General features: G+C 31.2%; 2 protein-coding genes across 5 annotated transcripts; one reads left to right on the top strand and one right to left on the bottom strand.

Annotated features, from left to right (window-relative positions):
- The first annotated feature begins 843 nt into the window (after positions 1–843).
- On the top strand, positions 844–11,842 carry LOC125070840 (N-terminal kinase-like protein). Of its 2 annotated transcripts, none has more exons than XM_047680828.1 (13): positions 844–1,442; positions 1,575–1,804; positions 2,590–2,766; positions 3,490–3,718; positions 4,099–4,242; positions 4,982–5,163; positions 5,877–6,105; positions 6,212–6,299; positions 6,474–6,635; positions 7,440–7,574; positions 8,159–8,283; positions 8,496–8,718; positions 8,919–11,842. In XM_047680828.1, the coding sequence occupies exons 1-13, from the start codon at positions 1,065–1,067 to the stop codon at positions 9,068–9,070; spliced, it is 2,454 nt and encodes an 817-aa protein (XP_047536784.1). In that variant the 5' UTR covers positions 844–1,064; the 3' UTR covers positions 9,071–11,842. The 2 variants fall into 2 exon arrangements, with proteins under 2 accessions (XP_047536784.1, XP_047536783.1); XM_047680827.1 differs by having other exon boundaries at positions 845–1,442; positions 7,440–7,580.
- Positions 11,843–12,367: 525 nt separating this feature from the next.
- LOC125070806 (probable glucosamine 6-phosphate N-acetyltransferase) lies at positions 12,368–15,110 on the bottom strand. Of its 3 annotated transcripts, XM_047680785.1 has the most exons (7): positions 14,803–15,110; positions 14,493–14,709; positions 13,822–13,949; positions 13,687–13,748; positions 13,473–13,613; positions 13,332–13,388; positions 12,368–12,491 (listed from the first exon to the last, which is right to left on the bottom strand). In XM_047680785.1, the coding sequence occupies exons 1-6, from the start codon at positions 14,824–14,826 to the stop codon at positions 13,370–13,372; spliced, it is 591 nt and encodes a 196-aa protein (XP_047536741.1). In that variant the 5' UTR covers positions 14,827–15,110; the 3' UTR covers positions 12,368–12,491; positions 13,332–13,369. The 3 variants fall into 3 exon arrangements, with proteins under 3 accessions (XP_047536741.1, XP_047536740.1, XP_047536742.1); XM_047680784.1 differs by lacking the exon at positions 12,368–12,491 and having other exon boundaries at positions 12,886–13,388; positions 14,803–15,105; XM_047680786.1 differs by lacking the exons at positions 12,368–12,491; positions 13,332–13,388 and having other exon boundaries at positions 13,469–13,613.
- Positions 15,111–16,073: the final 963 nt, after the last annotated feature.

Below are 16,073 nucleotides of genomic sequence, written 5' to 3'. Positions count from 1 at the left end.
TAACATTTATTCAAATACTTTCAGGTTCAATAATTTTATAAAACTAATTAAATATCTATATATAAACTTTCAAATTATATTTTTCTTATTTACAAAATAATTTGTTTTAACTTTTAATGGTTTAATACCCATGCTATATAAATAAAGATTTATGACGATTTTTCATTGGAGAATGAAAAAAAAAAAATGACTTGGTAGGTTACTACCAAACTCATTTATATATTTATATTTTACCGCCAAGCAGCAATACCTACTTAATATTGTTGTGTTCCGGTTGTAAGGTTGACTGAGCCAGTGTAACTATAGTAACAAGGGACATAACATCTCAGTTGCTATGGTTGGTAGAGCTAGGAATGATTATTATTTTTTACGACACCATTATTTTTTAAAACCCAACCAATGTCTTAAAAAAATCTTATTTTCCGTTAGTCTTTTCGGAATACTCATCTAATTATATTTTAATTACATAGATTTGTATACAATCAAATATACAATGATAAAAATCTGAGTTTTATATGTTCAAATATTTAATCAATTGTTTGATTTTATTCACTGATGTTCATAAAGTTCTTTAAAACCAACGGATATGGTATATTTGTTTAATATTAAAGTCTGTTAATTATTGCATATTGTACTTCAATTTTTACTAATTTTATTCAATATTCTCTTATTTTTTTATCCCTTTAAGGGAAATGTGATAATTGACTTATTTTACACTTAAAATAAATCCATTTCAATAGAATTACACGTTGAATCATCAACGTGTAATTCACATACGTATTTCGAACAATAATATACTAGCAATACTTGAAAAGATATGTCATTCAATTATTACACTGTATTCGTTTTGCCGTCATATTTTTAAAGAATTATTCTATAAACATAATTAATTAATAATTATGATATAGTTTTCTTGATCTTATCTTCAAAGACAATTTGTACATTATTGTAAAATATTATACAAATTTAAGAGTTTTTGTATTATGAAAATACGTGTACCATTGTGATTGTTACTGAAAATATGAACGTGATTTGTAAATAGTCAGTAGATAGTATTGTTCAATATGTGGTCTTTTTTCTCGCGAGATCCCACTAAGGACTTTCCTTACGAAGTGGGCGATCCTGTGCGTGGCCTAGAGGACAGGAGTGTGTGGACATTACACAAAGGCAAGAAAAGGGGCACTCAAGATGAAGTGTCAATATTTTTATTCGATGTTAATAAAAATTCTGAAACTCAATTCGATATAGCAAAAGCCTCATTGAAGAAACTAAAGACTATGAGACATCCAAGCCTTTTACATTATTTAGATAGCTGTGAAACTGAAAAATTTTTATACGTAGCTACAGAATATGTAGAACCTTTAGCTACTAATATAGAAGATAATAAACTAGAGGGTCTGCAGCGGGATTTATTCCTGGCATGGGGTATTTTCCAAATTACTGTAAGTAGAAATTTTGACTTTAACATATCTATCATAATTAAAAAACTGATTTAGCAAAAGAAGTTACCTTTAATAATTTATTAACTTTGTAACACATTATCAACATTGATTAACGAAATTCTATCTTTTTAGAGGGCATTATCATTTTTTAATAATGATGGAAACATGAAACACAACAATGTGTGTCTATACTCAGTGTTTGTAACACTTGCGGGTGAGTGGAAGCTTGGAGGATTTGAATTCCTATCAGCTCATGGGCAGGATAATTCGAGTCCTTTGCCAATAAAAATATTACCAAAACTAGAGATCTATGACCCACCAGAGAAGAAAGATCAAACTAAATTGAAATCTATGACAAAATGGTAAGTGCTATTTGTAAAAAATATAAAAATAAAAAATAGTGGTATAGTTGTGTCACAGTGATAATATTATAATAATTTATTGTTTAGTAAACAATAAACTGTTTTACTGTGACAAAACATTGATATCAATTAAGGTTAATCATTTTAAATTGGTTTATTTTGCTTCTTATAATTCGAGCTTTGTTAGTAAATTTTATAAGATTTGCAATACATTACAGTCATCCTATAGATTAAATAAATTTGAAATCCTATTCATTATTAATTAAATAGGAATAGTAATAATTTGTAATTTAATACATATTTTTATGTGCAATATCATATGGTTCTTTGTTGATAAACTTTCCCAATTTATTTATTTACTAAACACTTAAACATATTTCTATATAGTGTACACACGTAATATATGAAATTCTATTATTTTTAGTGTGTGTAAACCATGTATGTCCAATTGTTTCAACAATTAAATGTAATCTGTTCAATACATTTTTTAGTCATGACCTAATTCAGAACAGTTTGTTATGATTGTTAAATTGAAGTTGACAATTCAGTCCATTTCTCAATTTAAAAAATTAATTTAAAACAATGAAGATTTAAGTAATGTAAAATTACTGTGCAAACGAAAAAATTGTCTATGATTCCTCAATATGTTAAAAATAATAAACCTTACTTAACATTTTTTTAGACTAAAATATTTAATAAATATGTAGTACTTTAGCAACTCGACAATATTGACCAAAAGAAACAAATTAAACTTACTCCAATACATAATAAATATATTTTTACAGCTCAACAGACATGTGGGGCCTTGGCTGCTTAATATGGGAAGCATTTAATGGACCATTGTCAAACCAACCAGCACTTAAAACTGTTGATAAGATACCAAAGCAGCTATGTACTTTATATTGTGAGCTAGTCAGTGCAAATCCTGCTTCGAGACCTAATCCTGCGGATATCATCACAAGGTAGCATAAATTATTGCTTACATAAATCTAAGTTCATCGGTGTGCTTGTATATATCCAATAAATGCCTCCATAGAAGTTATTTTACTGTAACTTCTTGATTATAGAGAGAGTTAACTTAATTAAATACTAAATGTATATTTCAAATTTTCTTATGATATGAGATTTACTTGATTTATATTATATTATAAGTATTTCAAGGATTTAGTATTATTTTTTTTTATTCATTGTAAGAATGTACAACCAAATGGTCATTTCCACCCATAGACACAGTCTCTACACTTGTGCTTTACTTTGCTCATTTATACCTATATTAGAAGGAAGTAAAATTGATGAATGGTCTAAACCTGTATAAAAAACAATCAAAGTCAAAGTCAAAAATCTTTATTCAATATAGAAGTGTATACACTTGCTTATTGACTGTCAAAAATCTACCACCGGTTCGGAATTTAGCACCTCAGACCTGAGAAGAACCGGCGAAAGAAACTCAGCGGGATATATTTTTTTTATTTTATTTTAACCATTTTCCATGTACAATGAAAATTATATTTTAGTTATTTGAAACAGCCTGGAGGCGATCATTTGATTTTATTTTTATAGTAAGTCATCATCGAAAATAAATAGTAATAAACGAAAGTATATATTTTTATCATTATACATGCATAGTTTTAATTGTTTGATCAATTTATTTTATCGCTGCTAATGGGAATAATTTACAATTGCAGATGTCGAAAAATGGGAGGATATTTTAAGAATGATCTCATTGATACCATGCTTTTCCTAGAAGAGATACAAATCAAAGATAAAATTGAAAAAGGGAAATTCTTCTCGACACTGAGCAGCTACTTGGACAATTTCCCTGAACCTGTCTGCGTTCATAAAATTCTACCACAATTGCTTACAGCATTCCATTACGGTGACGCCGGTTCTGCAGTATTGGCTCCTATGTTTAAGGTACATTGTACGATTATGCAAAAGACTATTTCCGTTCGTTATAGAATCATCGCAAATCAGAAAAATTTAATCTCATCAATGAACAATTTTTAATAGTCTATGTGTATGTATAGGTGAATTATGTGCCAATAAAAAGTTATTGCATTTTCTTTCAAGATATTTGCTGTAGCAGTTTGCAGGCACAGTTATTCACCATAATATATGCTTTGGCGATAATTAGTGTTTGAAATTGTTTGCTGTGACTGAAGTCAAGAGGACATATTGATAATGAAATATTATGATTATAATATTATATTCAAGAGTTTGTTAAATATGTATCACATGAGACAATATCGTTAATAATAATACATTAATTGTACTTTAAAAAATATATATTACAGTTAGGAAAACTATTAGAAGATGCGGATTACCAAAAGCAAATAGTTCCATGTGTAGTAAAGTTATTTGCATCCAACGACCGAACCACAAGGTCGCGACTGCTGCAACAGCTGGACCAGTTTATTATGCATCTACAAAATTCTACTGTGAGTAAATTAGTTCTAATTCTAAAATCCAATTTATTTATAAAGGAAATAGCTTTCGACTGAAGGGGATGTCTGATACCAATGTTTGGCAACAAAAGCTGGTCATACTTTTAGCCAAAAAGATTTAAATGTTTTTTTCAAAGCCAAAGCATTGTATTCAACCATTCACACAAATTAATTTAAGTTCATGAGCCGAGATGGCCCAGTGGTTAGAACGCGTGCATCTTAACCGATGATTTCGGGTTCAAACCCAGGCAGGCACCACTGAAATTTCATGTGCTTAATTTGTGTTTATAATTCATCTCGTGCTCGGCGGTGAAGGAAAACATCGTGAGGAAATCTGCATGTGTCTAATTTCAACGAAATTCAGCCACATGTGTATTCCGCCAACCCGCATTGGAGCAGCGTGGTGGAATATGCTCCAAACCTTCTCCTCAAAGGGAGAGGAGGCCTTTATCTCAGCAGTGGGACATTTACGGGCTGCTTATGTCTTATGTAATTTAAGTTTTAGCTTTTTATTAAACCATACAATAAGTAAAATTTATCAAAACAATGGTGATTGGCTCTTTGCATATAATCATATTAAATATATTAAATATAATAAATATACAAATATATTTATAAATGAAATAATATTTTTATTAGACTTTAACTCTAAAATAAGACTTTCGATCAGATGACAGAAGAAAATGACTTGTAGTTTAATTCTCTTTAGTGATGATGTGTCTGCTTTTTACAGGTAAATGACCAAATATTTCCTCAAGTAGTACACGGATTCTTGGACACAAATGCAATCATTAGAGAACAGACTGTGAAATCAATAGTCCATTTAGCACCAAAGTTAAACTATAACAACTTGAATGTAGAGGTGCTGAGACATTTTGCTAGGCTGCAATCTAAAGATGACCAAGGTGGAATTAGGTGAGATTAGTACCTATTGTACACAAAAGTTTATTTTTAAAGTCAAGTGTTAATTTTTATGAAAGCATGAAATAAATGCAGGTATGAGGTGATAAATACTTTATAATAATAACTCAAAAATCTAAATCAAAATATACTTTATTCAAGTAGGCTTTTACAAGCACTTTTGAATCGTCATTTAACAAACTATATTTAGTGAATGTAGATTCTACCGAGAATAACCAGCAAGAAACTCAGTTGTTACTCTTTTTCAACATTTAAAAATACACTCATGTTAGTTAAATATGTTATGTATGTAATATATCCTGTCTGGAAGTCAACAAGTAGGAAGGTTCCATATATGCATTAGCAAAGCTTGAATTTTATTCTTGAGACAATTTCTAAAATGTTAGAAAACAATGACTAAAAATGAATCTCTGAGCTCTTAATTCGGGATAGTTTTTTTAATTTTTAACATTAATTATGCCGGAAGTATTGCTTTCACCCTATGACCAAGAATTTGGGAAAGTTTACTATTAAAAGTTTTTACTCTAGTGAAAATTGATAGATAAATTTGATTTAATAATATTCGAATAATATTATTTTGGCTAGGGCAACGGATTTCTTGGGTTGGGGCTTGACCCTACTTCACTCCTACAATCACTCCAACTGTTGCCGTTTGTAATGTCTATGTACTATTTTCTAGGTAAGTGTATCAATATAATTATTTTCAGAACAAACACAACTGTATGCTTAGGAAAAATAGCTGCTCATCTACACCCTCAAATCCGCCAGAAAGTTCTGGTATCAGCGTTCGTAAGAGCCACTCGAGATGCCTTCCCGCCAGCGAGGCAAGCCGGGGTATTAGCTCTAGCGGCCACACAACAATATTTCCTGTTATCTGAAGTTGCGAATCGAGTGCTTCCTGCGCTTTGTCCTCTGACAGCTGATCCAGAGAAGCAGGCAAGTCCAGTCACCTCAAATTGCTGAATGTTGGTCATCCACAACCAACCAACATTACATTCAACTCATGTGAGTCGCTATCAACTAATATTTGATTATATTTTAGGTTCGAGATGCAGCATTTAGAACTATTAAAGGTTTTCTCGGTAAATTGGAGAAAGTTTCAGAAGACCCCAGTCTAAAAGAAGGAATGGGTAAGTAAAATGGTTTTATTATTGTAGAGTAAAAATGGTATTAGACCAGTTTGTTTAGACAAAAAGTTCAATCACAATGAACAAAGTTACTACAGTGCAGTGTTATTTAAGTCATCAGATATTTTTGTATAGAGATTGAATTTCTATATAATTCAAGTAAATGAATGTCTGCAGAAGCAGACGTCCACACCGCGACACCGTCCCTCAGCAACGCAGCGGCGACGTGGGCGGGCTGGGCCGTCACCGCCGTCACCGCCAAGTTCTACCGCTCGCACTCCGACACGGCGCGCGTGCAGCACGCGCCCAAGTCCGTGCTGTCCAAGCCGGGCTCGCTCGGTACGTACCACCTCGCCACCGCCAAGTCCTGCCGCTCGCACGGAGACGAAGCGCATTATTATATAACAAAAGAGCCGAGATGGCCCAGTGGTTAGAACGCGTGCATCTTAACCGATGATTTCGGGTTCAAACCCAGGCCGGCACCACTGAATTTTCATGTGCTTAATTTGTGTTTATAATTCATTTCGTGCTCGGCGGTGAAGGAAAACATTGTGAGGAAATCTGCATGTGTCTTTCAACGAAATTCTACTACATGTGTATACCACCAACCCGCATTGGAGCAGCGTGGTGGAATATGCTCCAAACCTTCTCCTCAAAGGGAAAGGAGGCCTAAGCACAGGTCTGGGAAATTTACAGGCTGCTAATGTAATGTAATTTTACATAATATTTGTACGCGCGAGAGAAAAGTGGACTGTATTTTTGGTAAAAAAGGGGTTGTTATCTCAAAACTCTGGGCTCGGACTTGTGAAGACACGTTCTTCTTGGGAGCGCTCCCTTGGTCCTCATACACTCGAAAAACACAACCAAAGGGATGGGTGATATTATAGGAGAAGGATAAATCCGTTACACAAGCTAATTTAAAAGGCACGGCGCACTCACATACCACACGTTACCGCGGCTCACACCAGAAGGGAAGAGAGAAGGAAGTACGTCATACGTCAAATCATTCCATAGACAAAACATAGACGTTTCAACGTACGCATACACCTAAATACGCTACAATATTCTTTTTTAATTAATTTGGAAGTTTATAGAATAAGATATCATAAGTATAGTATTTTAATTATAGTTTTTTAATTTTAGAGCAACCGTCATCGAGCAGTATGTCCACTACGACCTCGTCCGTAACATCGATGACGTCACTCGAACACAGCGAGTCCGCTTCGGACTACGATCCCGAACACTGGGACATGACAGCGTGGGGAGAAATTGATTCCAGTGCGGGTATATCAGTCTCTTTTAGATTCCAATCCAATTCGCTTAAAATATTTTACATTAACATTTGCAAGGCCTTCATTTTCTATATTAATTCTAAACTATTCAAAAACTTAATGTGTAAATTTCTTGTAATACTTTAAACAAATATTTTCCTTTACTATTATCACAGATAGATATTTTATCAAAAAGTTTAGCTTCTAGTCGGAGGCTATTAACTAACGATAATGATATTGGGTTACAATAATAATTAGCATTATCACGGGTATTCATAGTTCAGATTTACATTAGATACAATCAGGAAAAACTTCGATGTTTTTAGAAACATAAATTTGTGTATCGTTAGTTAGCTCATTCCCAAGTTGTGCGGTCTACTGAGAAGTCATTATTTTTGTTCTATCCGCACAATAACGCTCTTTAACGATTTTTTTTTAATGAATATTTTGAACGTTCTCTAGACCTGTTGTAAAAATTTTAATCTTGTCCGACAATAATGTTACTAGCTCTGTGTAGTCGGATAATTGAAGTTACAAGCTTATGCTTTCGTTGTATTAATAGTATTTTTGGAAAAGTGCTGTTTTGTTCAGGTACGACGGCCGCAAGCGCCAAGTCCCCGCCGAGCAGCGGCAGCGCGCAGGCCACGCCCGGCCTCGCCGCGCTCTGCGAGGACGACTGGGACAACGAGGAGTGGGGCACGCTGCAGGAGCAACCTGTACGTAGGCCCGCACCTCATCACACCACTTCAGATGATGTCAAAATAAATGCATAGAGTGATTATGTAAAGCAGTAAATGAATAATTTGAGAAGAAATGATACTCTTAATAATTAATGATTCAATAGCGTATAGCAAGCTAAGCATACTTAGCTTATATGGCTGCTAATCTGAATCCTTTTGTTTTAATGATTGTATTCAACAATTGCCAGGCAGCAGAAGCGGAACTGGCGAGCCCTTCAGAGACCTGGAACAACTCTCAGTGGACGGAGCCCAACGTGAACAATGCAAACGCGACGTACGTGCGCGGCCCGCGAGTCGATCATCGGGCTGAGCATCGAACCGAACATCGGCTCGCCGCGCATCAGAACAGCAACGACTCCCTCGGCGGGTGGGAGGACGGGGAGTTCGAGCCCATCGAGGAGAACGCAGATGGTAATTTTTTTTTTTGTTACTCAGAAGCCCCTTATAGACAGATACGACTGTAGTATCCGAATTAACCTAACGGTCTAAGTTTTTCATATATTAGCTTGCCTGTGTTCGAATCTTTGTTCAAGATTAACGTGTTCACACTATTGAGCCATCTCTCATAATGATTGGAAAATACTTTAAAGGTTTTTAATATTTGATTACAGAAAACAATGCATCAAAAATGGATGAAATGAGACGTAAACGAGAAGAGAGGAAGTTACAAAGGCAACGTGAAATGGAAGCGAGAAGAAGCGCTCGTGGCCAGGGACCCATGAAACTTGGTACCAAGATAACGACACCCCCTCCTCCTTTCTAATTACTTCCACGTCATTAATATTGTATTTATCATACGTGACTGTATAAGACACCACAGATTTCCAGGGCCCTAAGTAGAGGGTACGAAGTAGAACTCTAAAGTAAATTTATAATCACACAAGAAATATTTTTTTTTATGTTTGATAAACCAGCGCTCTGATGTCTGGTTACTATATTCATGAAGTTATTTGTTTCTTACGGATACTAGAATTGTCTATTTGATTGAGAAGCTACCGTTGATTCTACTCACAGATAAATACTACGATATATCGGATGGGTATTTGTGATTCAATAACAATTTTTAAATGTCAATAGATATTTGTATTATCTGTTAAAGATCTATTCACTTATGAAGGCGCGCCCCTGCACGTAAATTAATCAGCGTTCATTAGTATTGTGTGACGCTCGTGCTTATAATATATCTTAGTGTGCGTGAGACGATTAACTAAACATTATAATACAAATTATATTATATTTGTTTTAAATTTAACGTGGAGGGGCTTGTGTGAATAGATCTATAGGTTTTTTGGTTTGTATAGTAACTGAGTATTAGTCATACAACACAATAGTGCCTCATTAATGTAAACTTTTTTTCGATTTTTATGAATTAAGACTCGAATTGCTCTCTCCGGCCCGTAGATAAATAAAGTTTTGTTTGTTTCATGTGCTGTGCTGTAAAAGTTAGCTTATAAATACATTTATATTATATATAGGGTGTTCGTAATGAGTTTGTTTTATTTTAAATAAATATTTTATGGCTGGGATAATAACATTCCATGAGAAAATCTTTTGAGTCTTTAATAATTCTTTTTTACTATCAAATTAACATAATTAATTGTTCTTGCTATAATGTTCTCGCTATATAAAATGTTTATTTAAACTGTCATATAGTGTAGAATTTACTAAAACACACAGAGCATGACGCGCATTTCAAGTAAAACATTTTATATGAAATAATAAAATATAACAAAAAAAAACTTTATTAGCAATTGACAGAACTTAACTTGCTTGATTTCACTTACATGTTAAATTCCACCTACATCTACCTAGGTAAAGCTATGATTTATTTTGCTATTCCTGTTGCTAAGGATGAGTGAGCCAGTGTAATTTCAGGCATCATGCACATAAAATTATATAGTTTGCATATAAGGAATACTTTTATATTCTTATATGTGCCTTTCTTTAAATACATACTCCAGTAAAATTATGATTTTTAATCATGCTCGAGGATACAGCTGATTATCTATGTATGACACTGCGAATACCCTATATGTCATATATATGCAATTAATCACTAGAACTATATATGTATTTATTATATATTTTTTAATTTTTACTTATCACATAATGCAGATATATAATATTAGATAAGATCTTTGCACTATCATGTATGATAAATACACTATTAAGGTTTATTGTAATGAACCGTCAACTCTTCCAGTAATGACTGTTCTTAACCAGTCGCTCAAGAAATCAAAACGCATTCGTCGTATTTGTTTATTATAAATTAGTTGTTATTATTTACTCGGGATATTATCAAAGTTTCAAATGATAAAAATTAATTACATTACTCATATTATCACTCGTTGATAATATCGGCGGAGCAAGACTAAAGTTTAATGGTCTTAGCTATTCCAGGACCCTAAATCGTGTGTGACCGTTTTTTTCCAACTGATTATTTTTATTTATAACAATAAATAATATATGATATCCTTTTCGTACTTTACGAAATATTATATTAAAATTTTCAATTACTAAACTAAGGTAACGAATCCAATACAGATAGTTTTACTCTTAACTTTGGAATCGCCGCGGCCGCGGCTTGAGGTGTGAGCGACGTAGGCCATCTAAGGATAATTTAATTATACCGCGTTCATAATTAAATGTACTTACATTGCATTAAGTTTCAACCAAATCAAATTTAAATATATTTCTATTATTGTTTAGAAAATATTATATTAAAAAACCACGTTCCACTTGAGATACCCTTCTTTTTATTTAAAGACGTTGTATTATTAACTACCGACAATCAAATCAATATAATTAATAAAAAAAAAAAACAAGGACTTAAGTTCAAATTGATGACAATTATGAACCAATACGAAATTAAAGATAAAATAATAAATTGCATAAGATGTCTAAGTTGTCTATACTATTATATTATTCAGCAATATTTTATCTTTATTATTAAAATATATTTATCATCAATTTAATCGTGATATTTATCGGTTGTTATCAATCCAACAAATAGATCTGTATCTATTTATGCTACATGCCTATTTCCTGATATAAAACAAATAATTAACGTCCAATAGCGAAGGTCGTAGAATACACTTTAAAAACGTCACAGCTATTGTTTGTTAGATCAAAAATAGTACTATTATAAATGCTAGCTAGGAATGTCCTAAGGAACAACAAGTAATTTATTATGAAATATTCATCCAAAATAATAATAAAGATTACATAGAAGTGGATAATTTTGAAGAACACACCTTTTTTGCTCATCTGAAGCGCATTGACTTAGTAATTATTGAATTTGAGCTGTGTCTGCATATTTCATCTTCTCATTTTTCAATTCGTATATTTTTACCAAAAAATTAAGGTAGGTAGCTTTCTGTTTCGGCGGCCCACCGGTAAATGCAGTTTTTTAATGGCCCAAAAATACCTAGGCAGCACACTACACAGCCCTGCTATATACTTTAAATTATCGGTAAATTTTTGTATTTAAAAAAAAAAACTAGCTTTTTTAAATGTCTAAAAATGCTTAAAATTTGGGAATGTTAAAAAAAATTAAAAACAGTTGAAATCAGACGGAAATTTATCTTCGGAGTCATTCGGAAATACGATGAATACACAGATTCAGACATTAGTGGTTTAGTGGTATAGAAGCACATTTTTAATTGACAAGTTTTGGTCAGTCTTGAGCGACCGGTTAAGCTGTCATTGAAATCTCTATTAAGATTTCAATGCCCTTTCACTTCACTTTACTTCCATATCTATAAACCAAGCCGAATGTTAAGTGTGAACGATTCAAGCATATCGACTGCAGATTTATAACAATCTCGACTATGTTTTCGTCTTTATTCTAATTAAAGATATTATTTAAATTATACATTTTCCAATGCTTATGAAAATTTATTATTAAATTATATAATTTTCAGTATTTGTTTTTTTATTATTAATTACCCTAACCTACTTTATGGATGCAAAATTTAATTTGTAGTTGACATTATTAATTAAATGGTTCTTTTAGTAATATAACTGTAATCATATAAGATTATGTAATTAAAATGCTACATAAGTTATGAATAATTTATTCCTTTCTAAATAATTAAAATATTAAGTTAAGTAATTAATTATGGTAACTAACTCATTACAGATAATTATGATATTACATAACTTCACTTCACTGTTGGTAAGACCTGCAAATGAGACAACATTAATTTATTTATTAGTAAAGGTACGTTTACAATATGCATATTTTACAATTAAAAAAAAACCTATATAAACCAGTTACAGTATACAGCAATAATAAATATATAAAACATATACAAAGTATAATGTAAACTTAATTTTAATCTTTTATGTAAAACTTCCGTTTCGACTTTGACCGAGTGAAATATAATTAAAACAAAAGATGTCCTTAAGTAGCTTGAAAGTTATCCTTAACATGTACCTTTTACTATCTATGCATTTAATTATCTTCATATTATATGTATCAAAATAATAATAAGGAAAAACAAAAGTCAAACAGATTAATAAAGTTGTTAATTAAATGATGGGAAATAAAATTATGTTTGTTAAATGAAACACAAATTGAATGCAAAAACATTTAATATGATATTTATCAATATATGTATACTGCTAATCGAAACTACAAAGTAATTAAGTCACAATATAAAGCAAATGTTAATTAAGTATGAATGATACAAAAATATGAATACTATGATGAGCAAAAAAAATCTTATAAGCTAATCAAAATCATGTGCTAAGACATCCAAAATCAATCAATAACTCCATCAAATGCAGGTTTTACAGTACCATAAAGTCCTCCAGTAAAATATACCTTTGATGGATAAAATAATTGACCCTGCAACTACAAGAGCATGAACAAACAAGCGGTTATCACAACAAAACATATATATCGCCAATAAAATCAATTACAAATAAAACTTTTTATTCTAAGCATTATGTAATGATGATAAGTATGTTTGGAGAGTGGTGATGCTGCGATGACCACTCGACTGTCCATGCCTACTTACAGTTTAGAACGCAGGTCGGATGTCCCAGCGGCTAATTGTCAGGATGGCTCTTCAAAACTATAAAAAAAAAGGATTTTTTAAATATTTTATAAGTAACGTATTCAATAAATAAAATGTTTATATATAAATTTTTAAACTTACCGCATATTCATAGCATTAGAGTTTCCGGGCTCCAGTTTGTAACCGAGGCTTTCGTAGAATTTTATAAGTTTGTCCTTGCAATCTAGTGACATCTTATAACATCCCAGTTCTTCTGCTAGAAGTGACACAGTAACTACAATTCTGTAAAAAAATATATAAGCTTATTTTTTATATCAAAAAAGGAATTATAAATCGAATGTTACCAATAACTTACAATTTGCCCAGCTGTTTGCCTCTGTATGTATCGTTAACAACAACATCCTCCAGGCGGCCCCTCTGAAATTTTTTTATTATGTTACTTATATGTACATATTTTATTTTTTAAACTTCTTCTTTAAATAATACATACAACAGAGCAATTGTGTATAAATTTTTGTTCAATTGTAAGAGTGGCTGCACCGATGATTTTCGAAATACGCTTGTCTTCAATAACTGTTACATAGTATCCACCTGAACTCTTCATTTGGGTAAATCGCTCTGAAAAACAAATACAATTTGTAATATATATTAAATATTATAATTAACTTATAAATGTTACTAAATACTAATTATACATAATTTACTAAAAGAAATTGGTTGTTGTTACTGTCATAAACTTAGTTGAAAAATATTTTTGGAATTATTTAATGGCTAAATATATATTTTGCTTATTTCAAAATATATATTTAGTGTATATTGAATTAACAGGAAGTGTAGAAGTTGTAAATGTCACTAAACTCCACCTATACAGGTTTTAGAAGGTCACCAAATAAACTACACATCTCTTGCATACCTAGAATTGTTAAATAAAGAACAGGTAGCCACAAACTTGAATAGTGAAAGAATGCTAATTAGTATGGCTGAACTATAGTAGGCATATGTTCCATACTTTACATGATATATTTAAATATAACCTTTATTTTATGTATATAATGTATTTAATTGTTACATGTTAGATTTATATTGCACTAATTGTTTTGAAAAATATTATATTTCTATTATATAAGCTCAAGATAATAATTTAAAATCAATTAAACTTACCATCAAATTGCTTTCTTGAAATATTTCCTGTGCTTGTAAGCTGACTGAGCAGTTGCAAGAACCCTTTATTATAATCAGCTCGTTGTAAAGGTCTTACAACCATCCAATCTTCACCAGGTTTAGCAGCACTTATTGGTGGATTAAACTTAGCTGGACTTTTATTAAAATCCAACTTTTGAAGAATCTCCGGTCCGTAAAGATACTCGGAATTATCATCCTGAAGTTTAATTTAACATGTTTTTAATTAATTCCTTTTAAAATTATTTTATTTAATACAATATATCTTTTAATAAAATAAATATATAAATACCTCATTATACTTCTCCATGCCCATTTTCACTGTATCCAAATCACCAACTAGTAAAAATTATTCTAAGTTCATTGTTTAATATTCTTAAAAGCTTATGCCCGATTGCACGGAGTTAACTCTGACAAAGTCGTCGTGGCAAAATAAGAACAAACGATGGAGAACTAGTTTATTATTAAAGGCGGTGCTATTTTATATATTGATTGGTTGTATCTCAAGATTTTAAGCTTTTGAAGTACAGCTATTGGTCACTGAAAATAAGTGAAAGTACAAATATGAAAACACTCCATCTCCATCATTTGATGTACTATAATAAAAAAAAAAAAAAAAAAATACCCTGACAAATAAATTACATGCACCAAGGTTATTGTTGAATTCTAATAATATTAAGATAAAGATTACTTTCACGTTAAGTTTACGGATATTTATTTGTGTTTATTAATGTAAGCACTTACTGTCAAAATATTGATGTTTTGACATTATCATGTAAGATTCCATTCGCGTTCAATGAAAATTTAATATTTAAATTTTTTTAAAGCGAAGTAAGTACATTTATATAAACTTTAAAAGGCTGTAATTATTTTAGTATTGATTTAGTTGGCTAACTCAATTTTAATTTAAAATATTTATATGACATATATATATAAATATTTAAATTAAATTACTGCGTTTCGTTATTGCATACATAATTTTTTTAATAATATGTCCACCTTTCAAAATTATACTTGGTTCCACAAAAACTAGTATGTATTAGATACATAATATAACTACTATAACATCCATAATAAAAAAAATGAAATATCATGCAATTAAAAAAATATTACAGTAATATATTTTATTTAATAAGCTATTGAATTGTTATAAAATCAAGTTAAATACGATACGCACGTGAAGAGTCGCATTTATGATTTAAGTACTCCATGCTTCTTATCATCTACTTTATCCTGTCTCTAGTAAAATAATTTCAATCTTCATAGAATTTTAAAATAACCAACTGCTTCTGTTTAAAAGTAAAAGACCATCTTCAGGTGTATTTCGGATTTTTCGTGTTTTGCTGGAATACACGTGTACACGGCTAGTTGAATAATACATATCAATTAAGTATGTATGTAGTAATAATTTGTAGGATTTTATTAGAAACGAATACCATGCCATGCACTTTGCCAAGTTGCAATGGGTCCCCATATTAACGGCTTCTATATTGCATAAAGGAATTTGAGTTTGAGTTTTGAATTTAATATAGTGTTAAGTCATCCTTTTTTATTAAAATATTT

Source organism: Vanessa atalanta, chromosome 18 (assembly GCF_905147765.1).
Source record: "Vanessa atalanta chromosome 18, ilVanAtal1.2, whole genome shotgun sequence".
Classification (NCBI taxonomy): domain Eukaryota; kingdom Metazoa; phylum Arthropoda; class Insecta; order Lepidoptera; family Nymphalidae; genus Vanessa; species Vanessa atalanta.
Note: the sequence above shows the minus strand (reverse complement) of the source record. Positions and strands in the feature narration are given on the sequence as shown.

Bases quoted from the DNA above. Each gene is read 5' to 3' on its own strand.
- LOC125070840 (XM_047680827.1), top strand. From the start codon at position 1,065: ATGTGGTCTTTTTTCTCGCGAGATCCCACTAAGGACTTTCCTTACGAA. The intron at 1,443-1,574 runs GTAAGTAGAAAT...CTATCTTTTTAG, and splicing joins GGGGTATTTTCCAAATTACT to AGGGCATTATCATTTTTTAA. The intron at 8,284-8,495 runs GTACGTAGGCCC...AACAATTGCCAG, and splicing joins GCACGCTGCAGGAGCAACCT to GCAGCAGAAGCGGAACTGGC.
- LOC125070806 (XM_047680785.1), bottom strand. From the start codon at position 14,826: ATGGGCATGGAGAAGTATAATGAG. The intron at 14,710-14,802 runs GTATTTATATAT...ATTAAACTTCAG, and splicing joins GCATGGAGAAGTATAATGAG to GATGATAATTCCGAGTATCT. The intron at 13,614-13,686 runs GTAAGTTATTGG...ATTTTTTTACAG, and splicing joins GGCAAACAGCTGGGCAAATT to AATTGTAGTTACTGTGTCAC.